We start from the raw sequence: 20,541 nt of genomic DNA, 5'->3' as shown, positions 1-20,541 counted from the left end.
GAGGCACGTTGCTATGTAACGGGTACCGTAAACAATTTAATCGATAGAACAGAGCGAAATTACAAGTGATGAATATACTTTCTTGTTTTTTTGATGCCCATTTTGACGAAATGTGTCAGAGGGGAGTGAGCGAAGAAATGGTATATGATAGAGGAGTATGGAAGGAGAAGACATGTTAGGCCGACCCCGGGTGACTGGGAGAAGGGCAGGAGAATGATAATGATGAACATCGCTCATGGATGTCACCAATGCCAGGGGCACAGCCAAGCGGCTGTCTATTTTGTATGGACTTTGATACTTGCCTGTAACAGCGAACAGAACGACGTGCTACGTAAAGACCCTTTCACAGAGTAGTGGTAACGAAGTTAGCTTTTGATATTGCACTGTTTTCATTCGCTTATAATTAATTTTACACAAAACAGGTAAAAATATGCCCACCCTGATGACATGGAAGTCGTCGTGGCCTAAAGGATAAGACGTCCGGTGCATTCATGTTGAAGCGATGCACCGGTGTTCGAATACCAGGCGAGTACCAATTTTTCCAATGAAGTACGTAGGTACTCAACAAATGTTCACGATTGACTTCCATAGTGAAGGAATAACATCGTGTAGGTAACAAAAATCAAACCCACAAAACTATAATTTGCGTAATTACTGGTGGTAGGACCTCTTGTGAGTCCGCGCGAGTGGGTACCACCACCCTGTCTAATTCTGCCGTGAAGCAGTAATGCATTTCGGTTTGAAGGGTAGGGCAGCCGTTGTAACTATACTTGAGACCTTAGAACTTATATCTCAAGGTGGGTGGCGCACTGACGTTGTAGATGTCTATGGGCTCCAGTACCACTTAACACCTGGTGGGCTGTGAGCTCGTCCATTATCAAAGCAATAAAAAAAACCTGCCTATTTCTGCTGTGAAGCGTTTCGGTTTGAGGGTGAGATAGTCGTTGTACTGTTAAAACTGAGACCTAAGAACTCTTGTCCTTTAGATAACTTTAGACTCCTTAGAACTTTATGGTCAGTTTCGGAGTCACTTGGAGGGCAAAGCCAAGTTGACGGCAAAAATACTGAGAGTCCTCAACAGAAACAAATGGTACTTCACGCCTGGACAAAGACTTTTGCTTTACAAAGCACAGGTCCGGTGTCGCCTGGAGTACGCTCCCACCTCTGGGCCGAGGCTCCCAAATACCAGCTACTTCCATTAGAAACCATACAGAAGAGAGCCGTTCGGATTGTCAATAATCCCATTCTCACGATCGTTTGGAACCTCTGGGTCTTTCTCTCTGTATTTTGTACCGTATGGAGAGTGCTCTGGGGAATTGAGATGATACCATCATCTCGTTTTTACCATTACACTGCTCGCCACCGTAGTAAAGTTCATCCATACTACCTGGAGCCACTGCGTTCATCCACAGTGCGTTTCCAGGGATTATTTTTCCCACTTACTTTGGAATGAGCTCCCCTCCACGGTGTTTCCTGAGCGCTATGACATGTCCTTCTTCAAACGAGGCTTGTGGAGAGTATTAACCGGTAGGCAGCGGTTTGATGGCTACGCATTGATGGAGACAATTGGAATACGTAGCGATGTAGCAAGGTACGGGCTTAACTTGATTCGTGTAGTTTCGAACCGTCTCACAGCTCAACTTTTAATTGCACTAAGTATGTCAAAAATTACACAGTTAATAAGTTTAGCTTTCGGTCTACCTACGTACCCGCTAAAATCGGGGTTAGTATAAAAATATTCTTGGCCTTGTCCATGTACATACATTAAGTATCAAAATTAGAAGTACTCCGGGGTCTCCACCCACGGTCGCTTCGATTTGTAATTAAAAAAGGACTCGTGTTGCTTGTCACTCTGTTTTATTTGTTTAATTAATTTAATTTGTAAATCCGTTGACACGCAAAACCATAAACCAGCGAGCATATTAATACAGTAAGACCCCGCTTAACGCGGGTATGCGTTCCGTCAAAGTAGAGCGTCATATATAATAAAACAACGTTAAACGAGGTTATCTCATCATGTAAATAATGGGATTAGGGGAAAATGTATAAAAAATTGTCAAGTATTTTACCATTCAATTTATTAATTCTTTTTTATAACAAAAAGTTATTTCTTACAAAATATATAGAAACAATAAATGAATATAGTAATACATACATCCAAAAATAAATAAAATTCTAAGTCAGTATGCTTACGTTTCAGATCCTTCAGTCTCTTCTGTATTTCCAGTTTTCTGCCTTGAAAATAGTCCTTATTGTTGAAGTTGTCAAATTCAATGCAGCACCAATTTGAGATTGACGTTCATCAGTATCTAATCTTCTAATCACCTGCATTTTAGTTTCTAGTGAAATACTTTTTCTTGTTGTTTTATTCTCGTGTTTTTTATTATCACCCATTAAAACATAAATATTTGTCACTATATCAATCATTATCATTATATAAATTTATACATACAATAACGTGAAATGTTTGAAACGAATTTTTTTTCCTACATATTCTAGTGTCCTCGAGGGCTCCATACTAAATTCACCGAGCCAGTAGGTGAGTTCACGGGGCCCTGACCTAACGAATTTGCTAACACTAGCCCCAGCAAGAGCAGTGCCTCGCAGAATCTGCCACCGGATCGGAACGCGACCCACTGAGAAGATCCAGCGAGACACTCAGTGGGCTGTGTCTGAGGGTTGAAACGATAAAAATACGTTCGTATAATACCGCAGAAACGAAGATAAACTGTTTCGTTTATCGGGAAACCTAACGTTGTGTGCAATTTCGGGGAATCCCACAATTCAAATAATAGAGCGTTAAACTGAAACAGCGTTAAGCGCGGTCTTGCTGTAATTTTTTATTATTTTCTTTTTTACATATACCCGGCTTCGCTTGGATCATGTCTTTTACCACCTCTAACTAGTGGTAGGACCTCTTGTGAGTCCGCGCGGGTAGGTACCACCACCCCGCCTGTTTCTGCCGTGAAGTAGTAATGCGTTTCAGTTTAAAGGGTGGGGCAGCGGTTGTAACTATACTGAGACCTTACAACTTGTATCTCAAGATGGGTGGCGCATTTACGTCGTAGATGTCTATGGGCTCCAGTAACCACTTAACACCAGGTGGGCTGTGAGCTCGTCCACCCATGTAAGCAATAAAAATATATATATTAAAAATGTGTTATGAGCTATCCCTGTACGAGGCGGCTTCCTCCCGGTAAACGTCATGGGGCGACCTGAGGGTAGGGGCTGCGTAGCGCGCTGCAAGAACTCTAGCGTGTTGCCGAAGAGTTATATCATTAATATCATTGTCAAAAGAGCAACCGTCGGTCTATCGCGTTCTGACCCGACCGGCTGGTTCTGGTCCAGCGGGGTATTCCGTGACATCAGCGGCACCGTCTACGTGGCTTGACGGGTTGCCTTACTGGGACGGCAACGTTCCAGAACCTTCCATTCAACTCGAAGGCTCCGTCGACCTTCCTTGGGGCGAGCTGCGCTGTCTGGTTGCAGTGTTGACCACATTACGCCCCTTACCCTTAGTTATAAAATCTCTCTAGGAAAATGTCCTCTAAAACCGTTTATTGCGTGACTTGGTAGCAATCTTTTCATATTAGATTCACTGTTATTCAACCCTAGTCAGTATTGAATTACAGTTTAGCCTTTTTTTTGTGCAATCGAGTAAATACGGCAGTTTTATTTCATTCCGATTCAGATAAATCTACGATCAATCTGAAGGTGAAAGGCTATTTGGTTTAGGTGACATTACGCTTAATACGCGACATATATGCTTGTAATTAAAGTTGCGTTTTATTTGGTATTAACATCAACAATTCAATGTTTCTAATTGAACTTAAGTTTACTCCAGTCAAATAGCTAAAGAATTATTTTGTTTTTTTTTTCCAATTTTAAACTCTAATGGCCCTCCTGTAAAGTTGCAAAAATGTCGCCTAAACCAAATAGATTTTCACTTCTCAATATCTTCGAGTAATAATTGTCTCGAAACTGTAGTTTATCATATTTCGGTTTTGTATTTTGTAACTTGTTCATTCAATGGCATAATATACCTGACCAAAACAAAAATAAAAATTGTGAATAAAATCTTTTGAACAGCTAAATTTATATTAAATTAATAATGAGAATGTGGTTATTTAAAAATAAAACTATTTTATATTAATAAAAATGAAATTGTAATAAAAAAAAACATGAAAAACAAAAATCTTTTCTAAAAGCTACATGTTGCATGTAAGTCAAAACTTATCACGAAACTTAGAACTAAAACGAGGTAACATCGTTGATATAAAAGCCTTAAGTAACAGAGCAAAAAAAAAAAAAAACTAATTATACGTTGGCTAGATTTCAGATCACTGCTTGTAGCGTGGAAGAATGCACTTGATTCAATTTGAATAACTTGTAATTTAATAATTATTCGTTTGCATTTCCACTCAACATCATTGTAGCCAAAATAAAAAGAAAAATTTGACAATTGTCAATCAAATATAAAATGAATCTTATGTAGTAAACAACTAGAACACTCATTACATTTTAATTATCGTAAAAACGAGTCTAGGTCACATGTACTACTACTACGCGCATTAGCTGCTTCTTGCTATGCCACACTAATCATACATCAAAAACGTCCAAGAGAATGAGTCTTATTTAATATATCTTTTAAAAAACTATGAAATGAATTACTTTGAGCAATATTAAGCTCACGTTATGATTGCGAACTATTTCTAATAGAGTTCTATGATTTGTATGGTTATGCACATCGAAAATAGTTTCTCGGTGGGTACACTTACTTAATCTAGAAAAAAATAGGTTGTCTTTAAAAATACTTAGAGGAAATATAAAGTTTCATTCAATGAATAATGCGGTTGGTTGTGCAGACTGTTAGCTGCAAGGAATGCAAGTTTGTGGGCATATTGGCAGACCGATGGGACGCGAACTTGGGAAGAGCAGTTGAAATACAAGTGTGTCAGTTTGTAGGTCAAACGTTGGATCTGAAAAAAGAAAACCATTTTATTATGTGTTTATTTTGCGTTGTGCGTGTATTACACAAAAGCTATTGGATTTATTTTACCTTATTTTTTCTCAGAGTCAAAGTATTAGTTTATAAGCGCGTTTACAGTAGTGATCGATTATGTCTTAGTAAAATTTTTTTAAATGCGCTAGTTTTATTGGAGGGTTTAGAATAAAAATGCATTTCTAAACGACTATGAAGTCCATACGGATGAATCATGGGCTCAGTTCTATTTATTATAAATTTAGGAAATTGTAATAGTGTGTGTCAATCAATCAATATTTCAGAATATAAGTAATCGATTTGTTAACTTATTGTTAACATAAGACTAGATGATAAGAAATATATACTTGTGAATACTTACACGATCAGGATTGAGTCCTGTTGTATCTTCAATCACATTGTATGAGGTAGGAGCAATGGTACCTTCACGTACATTTTGTGAAACCAGATAGAAATCATACCTGCAATGAAAAGTTTTTAATTACGGTAAACTAAATTTTTTTAAAAGCTTAATTTTTTTTATATTTTTTTTTATTGCTTATATGGATGGACGAGTTGCCACTTAACATCAGGTGAGCTGTGAGCTCACAGCTCACCTGATGTTAAGTGGTTACTGGAGCCCATAGACATCCACAACGTAAATGCGCCACCCACCTCGAGATATAAGTTCTACGGTCTCAGTATAGTTACAACGGCTGCCCCACCCTTCAAGCCGAAACGCATTACTGCTTCACGGCAGAAATAGGCGGGGTGGTGGTACCTACCAGTGCGGACTCACAAGAGGTCCTACCACCAGTAAACTAGTTTGCTCAACGATAAGAGTTGTATTTACCGTTCAGGCAAGGTGACGACGTCGTCAATCACTGTGCCAGGGCGTGGATTTTCTCCGCTGCGACCACGTTGAACGAAGATTCGGGTGTTAATACGTTTCGACACAATAATGAATGCCAACTTTATTTCGACTCCTGCATAAATTTCTGCCAATTTCTTTTTTATCTCAGCAACCTGGACATTGTAAACAGTGTTATCAGTTACACTGATTGGATTAATATAATATTTCTAATTACAAAGAAACTAGATCCAGAGAGTCAGTTTTGTTGTATAAATGAAATAAATATTTACTTGTAACATCTCTGTGCTATATAATATTCTGTGGATTTTGATAATTAGCAATCTTATGCACAATTATTTACTGTTTTTAAAAACTCACTTCATGGCTATGCACGTATGGGATTTGACCATCACCGACACCGTCGCGGTAAATGAAGATTCGGGCTGGGTAGGTCCCTGGAAATCAATTTAGTTATTGTCAGAAAAACTACAATAGTGCCGAAATTCGTTTAGAAAATTGCGATTAAATATATTTTATAGGAAAACTAAGATCAGATGAAATCGTAGTATCACTCAGCAATCTGTACAAGTACACACTGTAAGCAGGGTTACATTATATTACCGTTTTTCTCGCGGAATTTTTTGACAGCGGACGCGATATTGAAACCCATGTGAGAGCTGAGTTCTTCTCCGGAAGTGTGCGCATTGACGATTGAATAGTACTGAGTCATCTGTTTGTCGAGGGTGGCTACGAAGGCCCCGAAGCTCTTTTCTTTCGAACGAGTGTCGTGGCACACGTCGTACCCGACCACCATCAGTGACGGCAGTGGGATATCTACTGTCCACGGAGAACCCCCAAGCTATAAAAAAAAAACGATAACATTATAACAAAAATGAAAATAAATAAACAATCACAGAAACATCATAGCAAAGTATATCATTAAAAAAATGAAATGGTCTAGAATAAATGATTAGAAAACCTTCGGTTTTAAAGCTTGTGATTAGATATAAAAACGGTCTAATACAGGATATAATTGTGTGCTGATTTTTCAGTCTTTTTACGACGATGGATAATTAAAGCGAAATTAATAATAAATCCAGCGATTTTACAATCAGTCGATATGCTTGCTTATCAATGGATAAAACCTATTAAAGCACATTCAAATTATACAGTAAAAGTTTAATGCAAGTTACCTACCTTACAGTTTATTTGAATAGCAACTTTTGTAGCAATTGACATAGCCGACTTGCTACTCATGTTACGAGCGCAGACTACCTGCGTCGGCACGGCTCGGTCTACAGTGCATTTCTTTTTTATGGCTTCATACCTATTTTTAAAAATATATGAATAAGCGTCTAATGAGAACTTTAAACGATTATATTGATGCTGATCTTCTCAAATCAACTAACCTATCAGCATAATTCCTAGCCAGAACGCACAGTATCAGGGCAGGATTTTTCCTTGCAATCACTTCTTCACACATATTAGCGTATTCTATCGGACCGTCATGACGAATCACAACTGGAAAACATTAATTAAAGGTTTGTTAGTTAAAATTAATAGGATGGACTGAGAACATAATATAAGTATGGTATTTAGTTGTATTTCTGTATAACATCAATGACATTGTATTAATACATTTTGTATGATGAATATTAAATGGTCAATAGGCACTAACTATGTACAGAATGGCTCTTTTCCATGATTCACACAAAAAATAGGTTTATTGACTAGTGAATGACACCGAGAGCAATAGTGTGGTGTAGTAATTAATGATAGCGTGGATTGATTTAAGCTAAGCATGAGCCTGTTTATGTTTAAATATGGAATATCTAACATTAAGTGGAAGGTGCATGGAAATTATTGTTTTAACCCATTGTTTTGAATGTATTCATTAGTATCGTAAGCTTCACTATTTATAACTTGTAGTGTTTTATCATGCAAATTCCTGTTTTATTCTAAACATTTCAACATACCTAAGTCAGGGCTTCTCATTCGAAAACCAACACCTCCGCCAGTTTTTATTATGAGATCAATGAACGACTCTGTATCACGGCGTTGTCTTTCTGGGGTGATCACTACCCAAGAGTTTAGTTGGGCAATAGCCAGGAGATGCTTCGATCTGTAAGTTAAATTTACAACATTTGTAAACTGCATACTTCCTTAGACAATTAAGTACCTTCCTGTAGGATTTAGACAGGGAAAATAGCATTGCTTGGTATGAGAACACCACTCGTTTTTTTTGAGCCACGTCGATTTCACCATTGTTCCAAATGAGTTCGATCATAATATGTATCACTTAAAGACAAGATTCCGAATGTGAGTTCTTTTGAAAGAAGATAGGCCGTCAGATTGTCTGACATATTAAAAACCTGTAGGTAATCATCTAATGGCTTTCCAAATTTGAAGAAAAATAATAAATAAATATAATTTGTTGACCTCATATCTCGCGTCCAGCCCTCGGTGGTGTCTCCTGCAGGGTATTTAACATTATTTGCTTGTATTATATTTTCAGGTGGAAGTTGGCGACCCTTTATTTTTACCAGTTCCTTAGATAGTTTCAACGACCATGTTGCCAGTTCCTAAAATTTAAAACAATGGACTGTTTTCAATTTTGTTTCCATGTAAAGTAATTTGACAATTTTTTTTTTGCAAAATTTTCAATAAATCTATTTTAGCAGAAACTACATTTTAGCATACTATATAGCGGCGGAAATTTTAAGGCTGTTAACGGATAATAATATTATATTTAACATACTTCAACAACTTCAGGTGTGCTTGTGAATCTCCTGTTGAAATTATTAAGCTTTTCAATGCGCTTGTCGGGCCCAATCTTTGTATGGACGTCCAATGAGCGCATCAGCTTGAAATTAGCTCGCATCTCGTCGGAGAGGCCGGTCTGACGGCACAGTTCTGGCACTAGATATATCAACTCAGGCAGACCCGCACGAATCTCACGCGGCTTCGACCGCGAAATCAGAAGCGGTTGACCCGGATCTTGAATGCGTAGATTGTATTTCTAGACAATAAAAGATTGTAAATTTCGTGAACATAAATTATTCAATGGAATTAGTGTTGTACACTGGATTTTACCTTATAATAGTATTCAATATAGGTAATGTTTTCGTCACGCATTTTAAATGTGGACTTCGGCGACACATTCCAAGCTACATCGTCAACTCTGTAAGTTCTTTTATTGTAGTCAGTCATTACAATTTTTCCTGAAAGTGTATCAGTATTAAGTTACTTAGTCTTATACTATTTTTTTTAAAATTACGAGTATATTAATTAAAAAGATTTATGTACCAACAACATCTTCTAAAAATATTTTTTTGTAATTATTGCCTTTTGTTGCGGCATATTCACTCAACATTTGAAGAACAGTGTCCATGCGAAGCACCTACAAAACGAATACAAGATAATATATAGATGCACAATTTAGCATGTTTCACATAAAACAGGTTTCTTTATACAAATCATGTGTATATTTATTTATTTATTTAAACATAAATTCTTACCTTATGGGCGATTTCAGTGACCAACAACAAACGATCTTCATATTGATTGATTGTCGTTTTATATCCTGGCCAAATTTGAAGCTTGAATTCTGGTATATCAATCTTAAATGAAAAAAAGAAATCTACATTTGTAACTTGAAAAGTAATTCAACACCAATTTTGCAGCTGTACTGCTTTTTGCATTTTTATTTATTTATTCATTATTGTCAGGTGTACTTATGAATAATTAGATAGTTATATCAATGCACTTTGATGGTACAAATTACATTAAGCTTTATTTCTGTAAATTGCTTATACTTGGTAGCATACCTTTGCTTCAGGGTCAAAATAATCCCGTCCCATAAGCTGTAGCTTCAATAAATTAAAGCATTTCCTTATAATGATGTTAAAGATTTGTATATAGTGATAGTCTCCAGGGCTAACTTCGCAGGTCAGCTGAAATACAATTTGGTATTATTAGTAACACTTTCTTCTCTTTATAATCTAAGCACTTTATTTTATGTGGTTTTCCTGGTGTTGAGTGATAAAAGGACCCCATACACATAAAGAATACTCATCAAAATTGTAACATATATTTTTTTGAGCAGGTAGCCCGTAGTAGAAACCCATGCGGCTAACAACACGTCCTACTCATCAGTAAACCAATCACATAATATACATACCTTAATTAAGATTCGCATACGTTCGTTATCCGTTTTACGATCAGAATATAGCTCCATCGGATCAGGATGCAGACGATTTACAGTGTACAACACAGTGCCATCAAAGAGATATCTAAAACATTTGATTCATGAATATCATGGATGGCTGTTTCATGCACACTGAAGTTCTGCTAGTCAATTAATACTGACAGAGCCAACTTCAATTTCAGGTGAAACGGTGAAATTCAGAAAACATTACACAAGTATTTTTATCACCTACAAGAAATGGACATTGCAAATATTGTATACAAGTTGCAATTTGGAAAAAGAAGTATTTTGTGAAATGGTTGGTTTTTTCTTGTTAGTTTAGACTAGCGACCCGCCCTCGCTTCGCTTCGGAAATATTAAATTTTATTATTGATAGCTGAGTCCCGCGATATTATTGTCGTACCGCGGGTGATGCCGCGGGGCGAAGCTAGTCTAAAAAAGTAGTCTAAGTTACTCCTTATATCATCAGGTACCTATCAGTATAAGTCTCGTTAAAATCGGTCCAGCCGTTCCAGAGATTAGCCGGAACAAACAGACATGACAGCTAGACAAAAATTGTAAAAAATATTATTTTGGTGTATGTACCGATATATATTCATATTATGCATGTAGTAAGTAAAAAGCGGTTATTTCAATATTACAAACAGACACTCCAATTTTATTTATATGTATAGATTTATCACAATACACAGTAAGAGATTAGAAACATAAAATGAGGCTCATTTAATTAGATTGTATTGGTACATTCTCAAAGCCATTAATTGCATGGGAACAGTTGAGCAGATGAAGAAGACCTATGATGATTAGTAAATAGTTTTCAACATTTATTTCTTGTAGTATTGTGTCTCTAATGTAATCATAAATATATTATTTTTTAAAAGCGCCATACCTACATGTCCAGATATTAATCATACAATATATAAGATTCTATACAGATATCGTAAATTAAGCAACATATTATGTACTTGTAACTATTATACTCACCCTCCGAGTGTTTTGCTGTGAACACGCATCAGTGCCTTTCGGACTCCAGTGCTGTCTTCTTCTGGAGAAATATCGACGTGATATTGATACAGGCCCCATTTGGGAGTTGTTTCAACAGTAAAATAGTTGGCAAGCAGATCCAGGGGAGTACCCGAAGTACCTATGTAACAAATCCAAGTGAATACATTAATTAAATAACATGAATAGTAATTTTACTGCTTAATTATAGTTTCATATTATTTCATATTATAATTTCTTTTTTATTATTATGGTTATTATTATTAACCATTATTATTGTAATGGTTTACCTAAATACCAGAAAAAATACATCCTTTGAAACATTTTTTAAGTTAAACTTGAGTATTACGACCAAAATTAAACGAGGGTTGAGTAGTTATTTTTATTTATTGTTTTGGTGGAGTTGAGTGGACGAGCTCACAGCGCTTACTAGAGCCCATACACATCTACAACGGCTGCCCCACCCTTCAAACCGAAACGCATTACTGCTTTATGACAGAAGTGGCAAAGTAGTGTACCTACCCCATGCGGACTCACAAGACGGAAATAATATTTAAGAAAAGTTTAGTGTATTTAGTGTCATTATTGTTAGAGAAATTGTAAACTGTAAACATCAACATGTCGATCATTCGAATTGGAGCATAAAACCGTTATTTAATTCCATGTAAAGAAATGTGTGCACAACTACACTGATTGAATAAAGCATAATAACAACACCAATATTTAGATATTTTTGATTTAAAATGTAGTCCAAAAGGGCTGAAATTAAATAACAATGAATATAATTTACCATGGTAACTAATTATCAGACTCCTAATATTCAAACAGTAAGATTAATAGGCGAGCGACAGTTTTAGGGATCAGAATATAAACTCTATAATGATAAATGAAATTAAATGAATACCTATGCATCATATGCTCTTAGTTAATCAGGAAATGCACTTTGCTATAGAAACATTTAACTAGTTCATTCACGCAAATAAACCGACATTCAGCTAGTGCAACAAATAGTGTACAAAATTATCCCAACTGTCGTATAGTTGAAAAGCTTAATTTTTAGTTGGGCGAATTAATTCTCTGGAGGCAGTAATACACCTAATTACAGTCTCAGGACTGGTTGGAAATAGTCAAGGATACAAAATATAAAAACAAATTTGCATATGCGTAATATCCATCCACTTCTATTTAACTGTTCAGAGTTATATAAAAAGAATATCACTTCTTTTCCACCTTATTTTAAATCGAATCACGTTCAGGAATTTTCACTAGTTCGACAGTGTACTGTGTCGTTATAACGGTGCTTTTAGGCTTTATACAGCACTACCACCGGTCGGTCACCGTTCTCGTCGAATGCGACAAAGAGTTCGATTTACAATATAGGTAGCCCACCGAGTTTCTCGCGGGTCTTTTCAACGGGTCGTGATTACGACTGCTCTTGTTAGGGCTAGTGTTAGCAAATTCTCTCAGGTTGAGCCCGTGAGCTCACATAACCGTCCACGCGTAGCTGGAATAATCCCTTAGGCTACCAGTGAATGCGTAGAAAAAAAAGACCCCCCTGTTCACATTTGCTACAGGGCACGCGCATGCTTCCTTGCTTGCACTGTGTGCAATTTAGGTCTTGTAAAATAAAATAAAAATAAACAGCAGCGGTAGCGGGACTTTATCATTGCTGTTAGGCTCTGACACACCACTGAGCTAGTACAGTAGCGAGGGATACCGGAGGCGATTACATGAAAAAACGGCAATAGGTTGAAAACGCAATATTTGTACTTCGTGTTTCATGGAGTGTCAACTGATTTAGATGTGATTAACTGTTGAACAATACGATACAGGACTTATTTTGTGACAATTATTGTTATGTAACTTGGAATTGTAATGCAAAAACCTAACATTATGATTTCATTTTCCCCAGGCTCGATTACCCACGTCTGCCCTCGATCAAAAACATGGAAATCGACGATAAAGGGAATCCTTGAAAATAGAGGGGATGACATTGAAGGTAGTTCGTAAAAATTAAATAGTTTAAGTTATTTTCAATGTTAAATGTTTGTGATGTGGCAGTACTTTTAAATAAATAAAAAAAAAAGAAAATTGCCCTGTAAAATTTACACTGAAATCTGCAGCTACAAAGATGTTTATTTTTCTGTTGTGGAAAACACTATTATTACTCTAGTCTTTACACAAATTGACAGACACAGTACTTTTACAGACTTTAACTGTGCCATAAATTGCAGCTAGAAGAATATACAAGAAACATGATCAGGTGGAGTACCATGTGCTAACTTTTTGAGACCTTGAAAATCAACAACTCTGAAAGAGGATGCACAATGTAATCTATGATTTCAAAATTATATATTTTAATGGACATTGGAATATGGTACTATTACTTTAAAATGCAGGATTCTTTCCATATATAGAACACGAGAATGGAATTATTAAAAGTTACCAAAAATATCATGATTGATTTAGAAATTGAAAACATTGAAGAAATGAACATGTGAAATAAATGACACACAACTCAATCGCTCTTTGACTAAGTGATTTCAAAATCCTTATTGAAGTCACATTCAAGTGGTTTCGATGTTTATATAGTAAAATATTCATTTTAAATAATATGAAACATAAAATAATCAAAAAAAAAACAAGAAACCCATTTTCTTCTTTACCATGTTCAAAGCATATTTTAATGTGGATACTAAGTTTTTGTTATCAGATACCTATGATTTTAATATATAAATGAATATAATAAAATATGTAGAGTAGCGAGATCCAAACCCATCAGACATTAAGTTTGTCCAAATAATTTAGTTAGTAGGTAAGTTAAGTCCAAAAAGTCGTCGTGGCCTAACGGATAAGACGTCCGATGCATTCGTGTTGAGCGATGCACCGATGTTCGAATCTCAGGCGGGTACCAATTTTTCTAATGAAATACGTACTCAACAAATATTCACAATTGACTTCCACAGTGAAGGAATAACATCGTGTAATAAAAAATGAAACCCGCAAAATTATAATTTGCGTAATTACTGGTGGTAGGACCTCTTGTGAGTCCGCGCGGGTGGGTACCACCGCCCTGCCTATTTCTGCCGTGAAGCAGTAATGCGTTTCGGTTTGAAGGGTGGGGCAGCCGTTGTAACTATACCGAGACCTTAGAACTTATATCTCAAGGTGGGTGGTGCATTTACGTTGTAGATGTCTATTGGCTCCAGTAACCACTTAACACCAGGTGGGCTGTGAGCTCGTCCAACCATCTAAGCAATAAAAAAAAAACTTTAATATGTTGTAAAAATAACAGTCACACCCATCAAACTAAACATGTGACTGATTTGCTACTAGTTACTTCACTAAATTATAAATTTTGCTGATAGACCACTGAAGTTATTCATGAAATTTTGTTGGGTAAATGATGGTTTTTCAGGAAAATAAATAGCTGCTCAAGAATTTGACCTTTATAGTTGCATTGTTCTATATAAGTATAACCAATATATAACTTTAGAGCTATTACCCATGACTACAGATGCCTGTCATTAGACAGTATTTTTCTGGTACATTAGCAAATTCTATTATATGAAGATTACAAGATATCTTTATTTTAACTGCATCTAGTAAATAGTGTACAAAAAACCAAATTTGTTAACATAACCAAACATTAAGCAGTTATTACAACACAGTACTATTGCTGCCATGTGAGGACGTAATCTGTTGGATTGTATGATGGCTATCCCACCCACCCTTAAAACTGGAACACATTTTTCCATGTTAGAGAAAGTTAGGAAGGTTGTAACAACACATGCCAGCTTACAATGTACCAGTAAATGCCATTCTGTGATTGCAGAACACTAGTGTGATACTCAGAGAGCACAGCTAACCATTCTTCATTCATATAGTCGTTTTTTATGATACCTACAGGGAGAGACAGAAGTAGGTATTTTAGACTGATATCACACAGCCAGTGTTTTTTTTCTATATATTACCTTTCTTAGATGTTACAGCTTCTGGACGTGTGCGCAAGATGGAAATAGTTTCAGGAAGGACTCTTCCACCCCCTCGTCGAGAGCCACGGCCAACTACGGATGATGCATCACCACCTCCAGATGAATGGGGTCCTACGGACAGTTATTGTTTGAATAATTTATTTCAATATTGGCAATATCCTAAAATTGCTTCAAACTGATAATTACCAAGAAGGTCAAAATATCCAAAATCAATAAAAATAATAATTGTCACTTTTACCCAGTTCTAATTTTTGCATGCGTTGTTGCACATCGATATCTCCTGGATGTTCATGTGTAGTGGGAGTAACACGGTGTGAGGCGCGACCCGCTTGTGCTGTTGGTGTCGGGACACCAGCTCTTACTGGAGGAACACTGGATTGTGGTCCCCAGCCAGATGGAGGTTGAGGTCTAGGACCAGGTGGCATAGATTGTTGTGATGGGCCTGCTTGTTCCCCTGGACGTCGTGGTGCTGGTCCGCCTCCATCACCACCACGACCAGCGCGTCCTCGAGCTCGTCCTCTACCTCTCGGTTCTGACATCCTAAGTTGGTCTCTAAAAAATATTTGTTTATGGATATTTTGGATGGAAAAGATTCAGTTAACTGGGAGATTCATATACTGCTGTAACCAAAATATTTCTAGCTTTTCTAATTTGGCCATAATGGTAATGGTTTTATTATAAAATCAGAATTGGATATTTGGAACTTTTAACTTTTAGCACTCCACACATTTTGAGAAGAATTAAATGTGGTTTTGAATGTTTTTATTTATTTTATACATTGCCCTATCTTGTCAATGAAAGATAGATTTTCAATTTTATAATTCACCATAGTGTCTTCTTTATAGAGATTATTCAATGTGCATTCTGAGTTTACTTTGTTTGCGAAAAATAATTCACAATATTGTATCAGCTGCATAACATTTGTAAGAATTTGTGGTCCAGTGACCTTTGGTGATACAATAGAATGTATTATTTCTGGAATATCTAATTCTTTCATGACATTGCACCATTCATCTAATTCTGCCATTGAATCTTTGCTTTCACTTTGAATAATTTCCATTCATCATCTCTTTGGTAGTACAATTTCAGATCCACTACTTAGTGTCAGAATTATAATCAATTTGTTAAAATTTGAAAATGAAATAAAAAAAATAATCAAACATGTCTTCACTACCACTTAACTCTAAACTCTCATCATAATAATTATTTTTCTCACATATAAAAAGTGGCTTAATCATAATAGTATGAGATTGAGTATCTTTAAGTACAGATAACAATTGCCAACACCGATGATTCAATAGAATCTTAAGCGTAATCATACTAAATAAAAACATTTAGTTGTGCAGCAGTCTATAGTTACAGAACAAATGACAAAATAGTTAATGTCATAAATAAACAAATTGAATATAAGAAAAAAAAAAACTTAAATTTATTTATTTTTGAAAGAATTTACTTATATTAATATCACTAGCATTTTAATTTTGAAGACAGATGATCAGTTTATAATGAAATTTAGTTAAAATTCATCATTCACACTAATTCATTTTATTAAATCATATTATATGTTACAAAATATAATAAATAAAAAGTGTAGCATCAATTATTGGCGTATTGTGCAAAGATTGCATAAAAAGACACCAGTAGTTACAATCTATGAAGCTAATACTCCAAATGATTCTATTAGCTTTGGTCAGAAGTGCACCAAAAAACAAATTTGGGAACCATATCTCTAAGAAATAAATGTCTACCATCTACAGTAGCAAATATATTTATCTTTAGATACCTGTGGAATTACTATCTAATTTGAAATCAAATGAATCCAGTACTGGTATTTTCCATTCAGATTACCAAGATTGACAAGATAAACAAAGAAAGACACTACAATTAATACAAACCAATGATAGTGAATGAAACAGATATTAAACTTGCAGTACCAAAGACACAAGTGTGGTGACCTAAAAGCTATGTATGTATAATGCTTTGAAATACAAAAACTCCATAATAAATTCCAAAACTAAAAATAGTTTAGTGCAGACGGCCTATTTTATAAAGAGCTCATATGATTCAATTAAGTCATACATTATTTAGTTGTAAGCGAAAAAGTTGAATAGAAACAAGCACATGATTTAACAAAATTTGCCAAACAGAAGAACCAGATTACTTCTGAAGACTTTTAGTGGTAAAATATTAGCTTACATACATTCTATTATTATAAAACTGGTTTTTTTTTGTTTATTGGTTTTAATTCAAAATATTCTTATTTCAATTAAATATTTAACAATAAACCGAAGCAAATGGAAGTTGAGGGTACAAAGAGCCACGAAGGGCTTTCAAGGACACGACCTTCAGCAATGAAGTATTTCTATTATTATAAAACTGGTTCTGTTTTTTGTTTATTGGTTTTAATTCAAAATATTCTTAATTCAATTAAATATTTAACAATAAACCGAAGCAAATGGAAGCTGAGGGTACAAAGAGCCACGAAGGGCTTTCAAGGACACGACCTTCAGCAATGAAGTATTCGATTAAAAAGAAGAAGACAACCAAAATTTATTTAATGCATTTCTCAAAATTATGTATAGATATAGGTATCACTAAATGAGTTCTTGCAATAAGATAATGCTGTGCAAGCATTTTGGTGTTTAAGTACATAATTCTGTTTCGTCCGTTAAAATCAAAACTAATCATACTTTTGTATTTCAATCTTTGATACCTAAGAATTCGCATCAATGACTTTAAGGTGATCAGCATTATTAAAAGAAATGTGAGACTACTGTTGTGAGGGTATATTCTGCAAAGTAATCAATTTTATATTAATGAATACCGTATTGTATAAAACAATGGCATCGTGTTATTTACAGATTTGAAATTTATGATTTTCTACCTACTGCAATTAATTTTATAATTGTTCTTTAGTGTTTAATAATATTCAAAAGTTTTAATTTTGCTCTAATAACCCACGATTCGCAAAAATTTGCGAGACATGGTAATAATACAAGTCGGCTTCAGTAATAATTTATAAAAAGTTTTTTTTATTATGACCCGTATTTATTAGGCATTTATTTTATAGAGTTTTTCTTACATACCTCTAACAATTTTAATTTTCTCTGCGTTTCGTATAGATATTCAGGGCTTGTTTTTAACTAAATGTACCACGACCATAAAGATGGCGACGCCAAGAGAGAGGGAGAACCATAGATTTTTTATTTGTTTGATTCATTCATTTAATTTTTTTTAAGGGATTTTATGACGTGGTAACTAAGTTCTTTAGGTCATGTCTTTTAATTTATATTATTATTTTTATGAAAAATGATAATATTGAGTCAAAATCAAATGAAATGAAAATTAAATGAAGATGATTAATTTGAGACATGAATCAACTGAGATGAAATTAAATGAAATGAGATGAGATGCTATGGTATGTATTAAAATCTTAGTAAAATGGTGGTCATTTACTGAGATTTTTTCAGTGGACTTTTTGGAGGATCTCGAGAAGTTACGTCCAGTGACTTTGTTTAATTTTCCCACATTTGTGCATTGACATTGTTAATTTTATTGTTATTACTGTTTTTTGGTTTAGGTAACATTGATATTCATATGAAAACACTAATAATCTTACAGGGAATCCCCGTGCTCATTCCATGGTTCATTCGTTCTTAAACTGACCAAATAGAATTTTAACGTTACGTTGTAATCAAATTAAATGAAATGATCAAATTTTTATTTTGCCAGCATACATATGATTCATTCATTCATATATTTTAATAATGTTCCGTTGGTTTTCAATGTAACGATTACCAGGTTAAGTTTCATAACGTTACAATAAAAAAAAAAAATAGTATAAAATGATGAACATTTCAATGTATAAAAATGGATAATAAATATATAATAGTTTATATATTATAACATCTGAATTTATCTTATTCCGTATTTTCTTTATTATTGACACCGTAATCTACCGTATTCTCTACCTGGTAGTACCGTATTGTTGAAAGAACTAGTTCAATATGTCTTATCTATTGTACCAGTTGGAGACATTGCTTGGAAGCAGCCTTATCATTCGTCACATTATTAACATACACATTATTGAATTAAGGAGTTGGTTCAAACAAACACAGAGGTCTCGTTATGTTACGAAATTGTACGATAATCTAAAGTGCGTGTGGCGTTTAAGTACGCACCTTTTTATGATGCGTAAGCCGGAACGCACGAGATGTGGGAAACAGAATATAGTCTGTGACACGAGACCTTTTTACCGCCAAATGACTTTTTGGCGGGAACGCGAGGAGTGAAGTTGTGTGATTTGTTTTATTTTGTCTATTTAGTGTTTCTTCAGGTTTAAATGTGTAATAATGGTGGTTTATTAACTGTTTAATATCTGTGAAAGTGCACAAATGTGGGAAAATGAAACAAAGCTGCTGGACGTAACTTTTCGGGTTCCTCCAAAAAGTCCACTGAAAAAATCTCAGTAAATGACCACCATTTTACTGCGATTATATTTCATCCCATATCATTTCATTTCATTAAATTTCATCCCAGTTGATTAATGTCACAAATTAATCATCTTCATTTCATTTCACTCCATATTATCATTTTTCATAAAATTAAGAATACAAAGTAAAATAAGACATGACTTAAAGGTCTTAGTTACCAGGTCATAAAATCTCTTAAAAAAAAAAAATTACCGCCCAATATTTAAAACGTACAAATAATTTATAATGTGTTTAATAACTAATGTAATATAATTACTTAGAATTGTTTATGCCGCTACAACAATAAAATTTATATTGTTTCAACTGTGGTGTTAATTACATAAAACACGACTACGGCGAAATAAAGAAGGGACTCTATATGATTTCCCTTATGCGCATCATAATTTTGCGATACATTTTTTCGGCGTAAATATTCCCACCGAAATTTAAATTTCCAGTATGCTGTCCTCTCGTATTAAATTTTCTGAGTTATTGAACACCTACTTTCACTTGATTATATAGCCTCATTATAATTATAATATTTACTATACTTTGTTAACATTTAACTATTTGTGGTTATAAGTTTACGACTTTATAAAAATTGTAATTTGTTAATAAGATATTCTCATTAGAAAAATTGTCTTAGATATGTGTGTTAATACGTTAACAGCTGTGCAGATTTTTTAATTACTTACTGATTATAAATTTTATAAGATACTGAACAGAAAAAAATATAAGTGATCTTTATTTTAAAACGATTTTAATAAAATAATAATGAATCAGAAAATCTGGTATTCTATTTGAAAAATTCTCTGATATTAGACCGAAAATTAACACTTAAAATTTATAAAAAAAGAGAGTACCTAACACAGATTGATGGAAGCGATGTATAAAAAAAATTACCTATATAAAAATTAACCTATTTGCTAAATATTAAAAATATATCTATTTATTAAGAATTCACAACAAATGTAATATGATAGTTTTAAACATAAAACACTTATTCATGAAAATTTGTATTTATAAAAATC

The 20,541-nt window shown here is 34.5% G+C and overlaps 1 protein-coding gene across 2 annotated transcripts; it reads right to left on the bottom strand.

The window, feature by feature from the left end:
• Positions 1-4,142: 4,142 nt before the first annotated feature.
• Positions 4,143-18,266, bottom strand: Aubergine (aubergine protein). 2 transcript variants are annotated; one of them, XM_012689822.4, is made up of 19 exons: positions 18,125-18,266; positions 15,277-15,590; positions 15,018-15,149; positions 11,026-11,185; positions 10,015-10,126; positions 9,662-9,787; positions 9,353-9,454; positions 9,141-9,234; positions 8,928-9,055; positions 8,593-8,853; positions 8,274-8,416; positions 7,811-7,956; positions 7,244-7,355; positions 7,032-7,161; positions 6,456-6,693; positions 6,213-6,289; positions 5,835-6,007; positions 5,364-5,463; positions 4,143-4,979 (listed from the first exon to the last, which is right to left on the bottom strand). In XM_012689822.4, the coding sequence occupies exons 2-19, from the start codon at positions 15,575-15,577 to the stop codon at positions 4,815-4,817; spliced, it is 2,700 nt and encodes an 899-aa protein (XP_012545276.1). In that variant the 5' UTR covers positions 15,578-15,590; positions 18,125-18,266; the 3' UTR covers positions 4,143-4,814.
• Between the last annotated feature and the right edge of the window lie 2,275 nt (positions 18,267-20,541).

Source organism: Bombyx mori, chromosome 12 (assembly GCF_030269925.1).
Source record: "Bombyx mori chromosome 12, ASM3026992v2".
In the NCBI taxonomy this organism is placed as follows: Eukaryota; Metazoa; Arthropoda; class Insecta; order Lepidoptera; family Bombycidae; genus Bombyx; species Bombyx mori.
This window is presented reverse-complemented; position numbering and strand designations above follow the sequence as displayed.

What these genes read in the sequence shown, in the direction of transcription:
- Aubergine (XM_012689822.4), bottom strand. Translation starts at nt 15,577, where the DNA reads ATGTCAGAACCGAGAGGTAGAGGACGAGCTCGAGGACGCGCTGGTCGT. An exon ending in ATTTTTAGAAGATGTTGTTG is followed by an intron (nt 9,056 to 9,140) that starts GTACATAAATCT and finishes ATACACTTTCAG; the next exon opens with GAAAAATTGTAATGACTGAC. An exon ending in GCACACCTGAAGTTGTTGAA is followed by an intron (nt 8,417 to 8,592) that starts GTATGTTAAATA and finishes TTTAAATTTTAG; the next exon opens with GAACTGGCAACATGGTCGTT.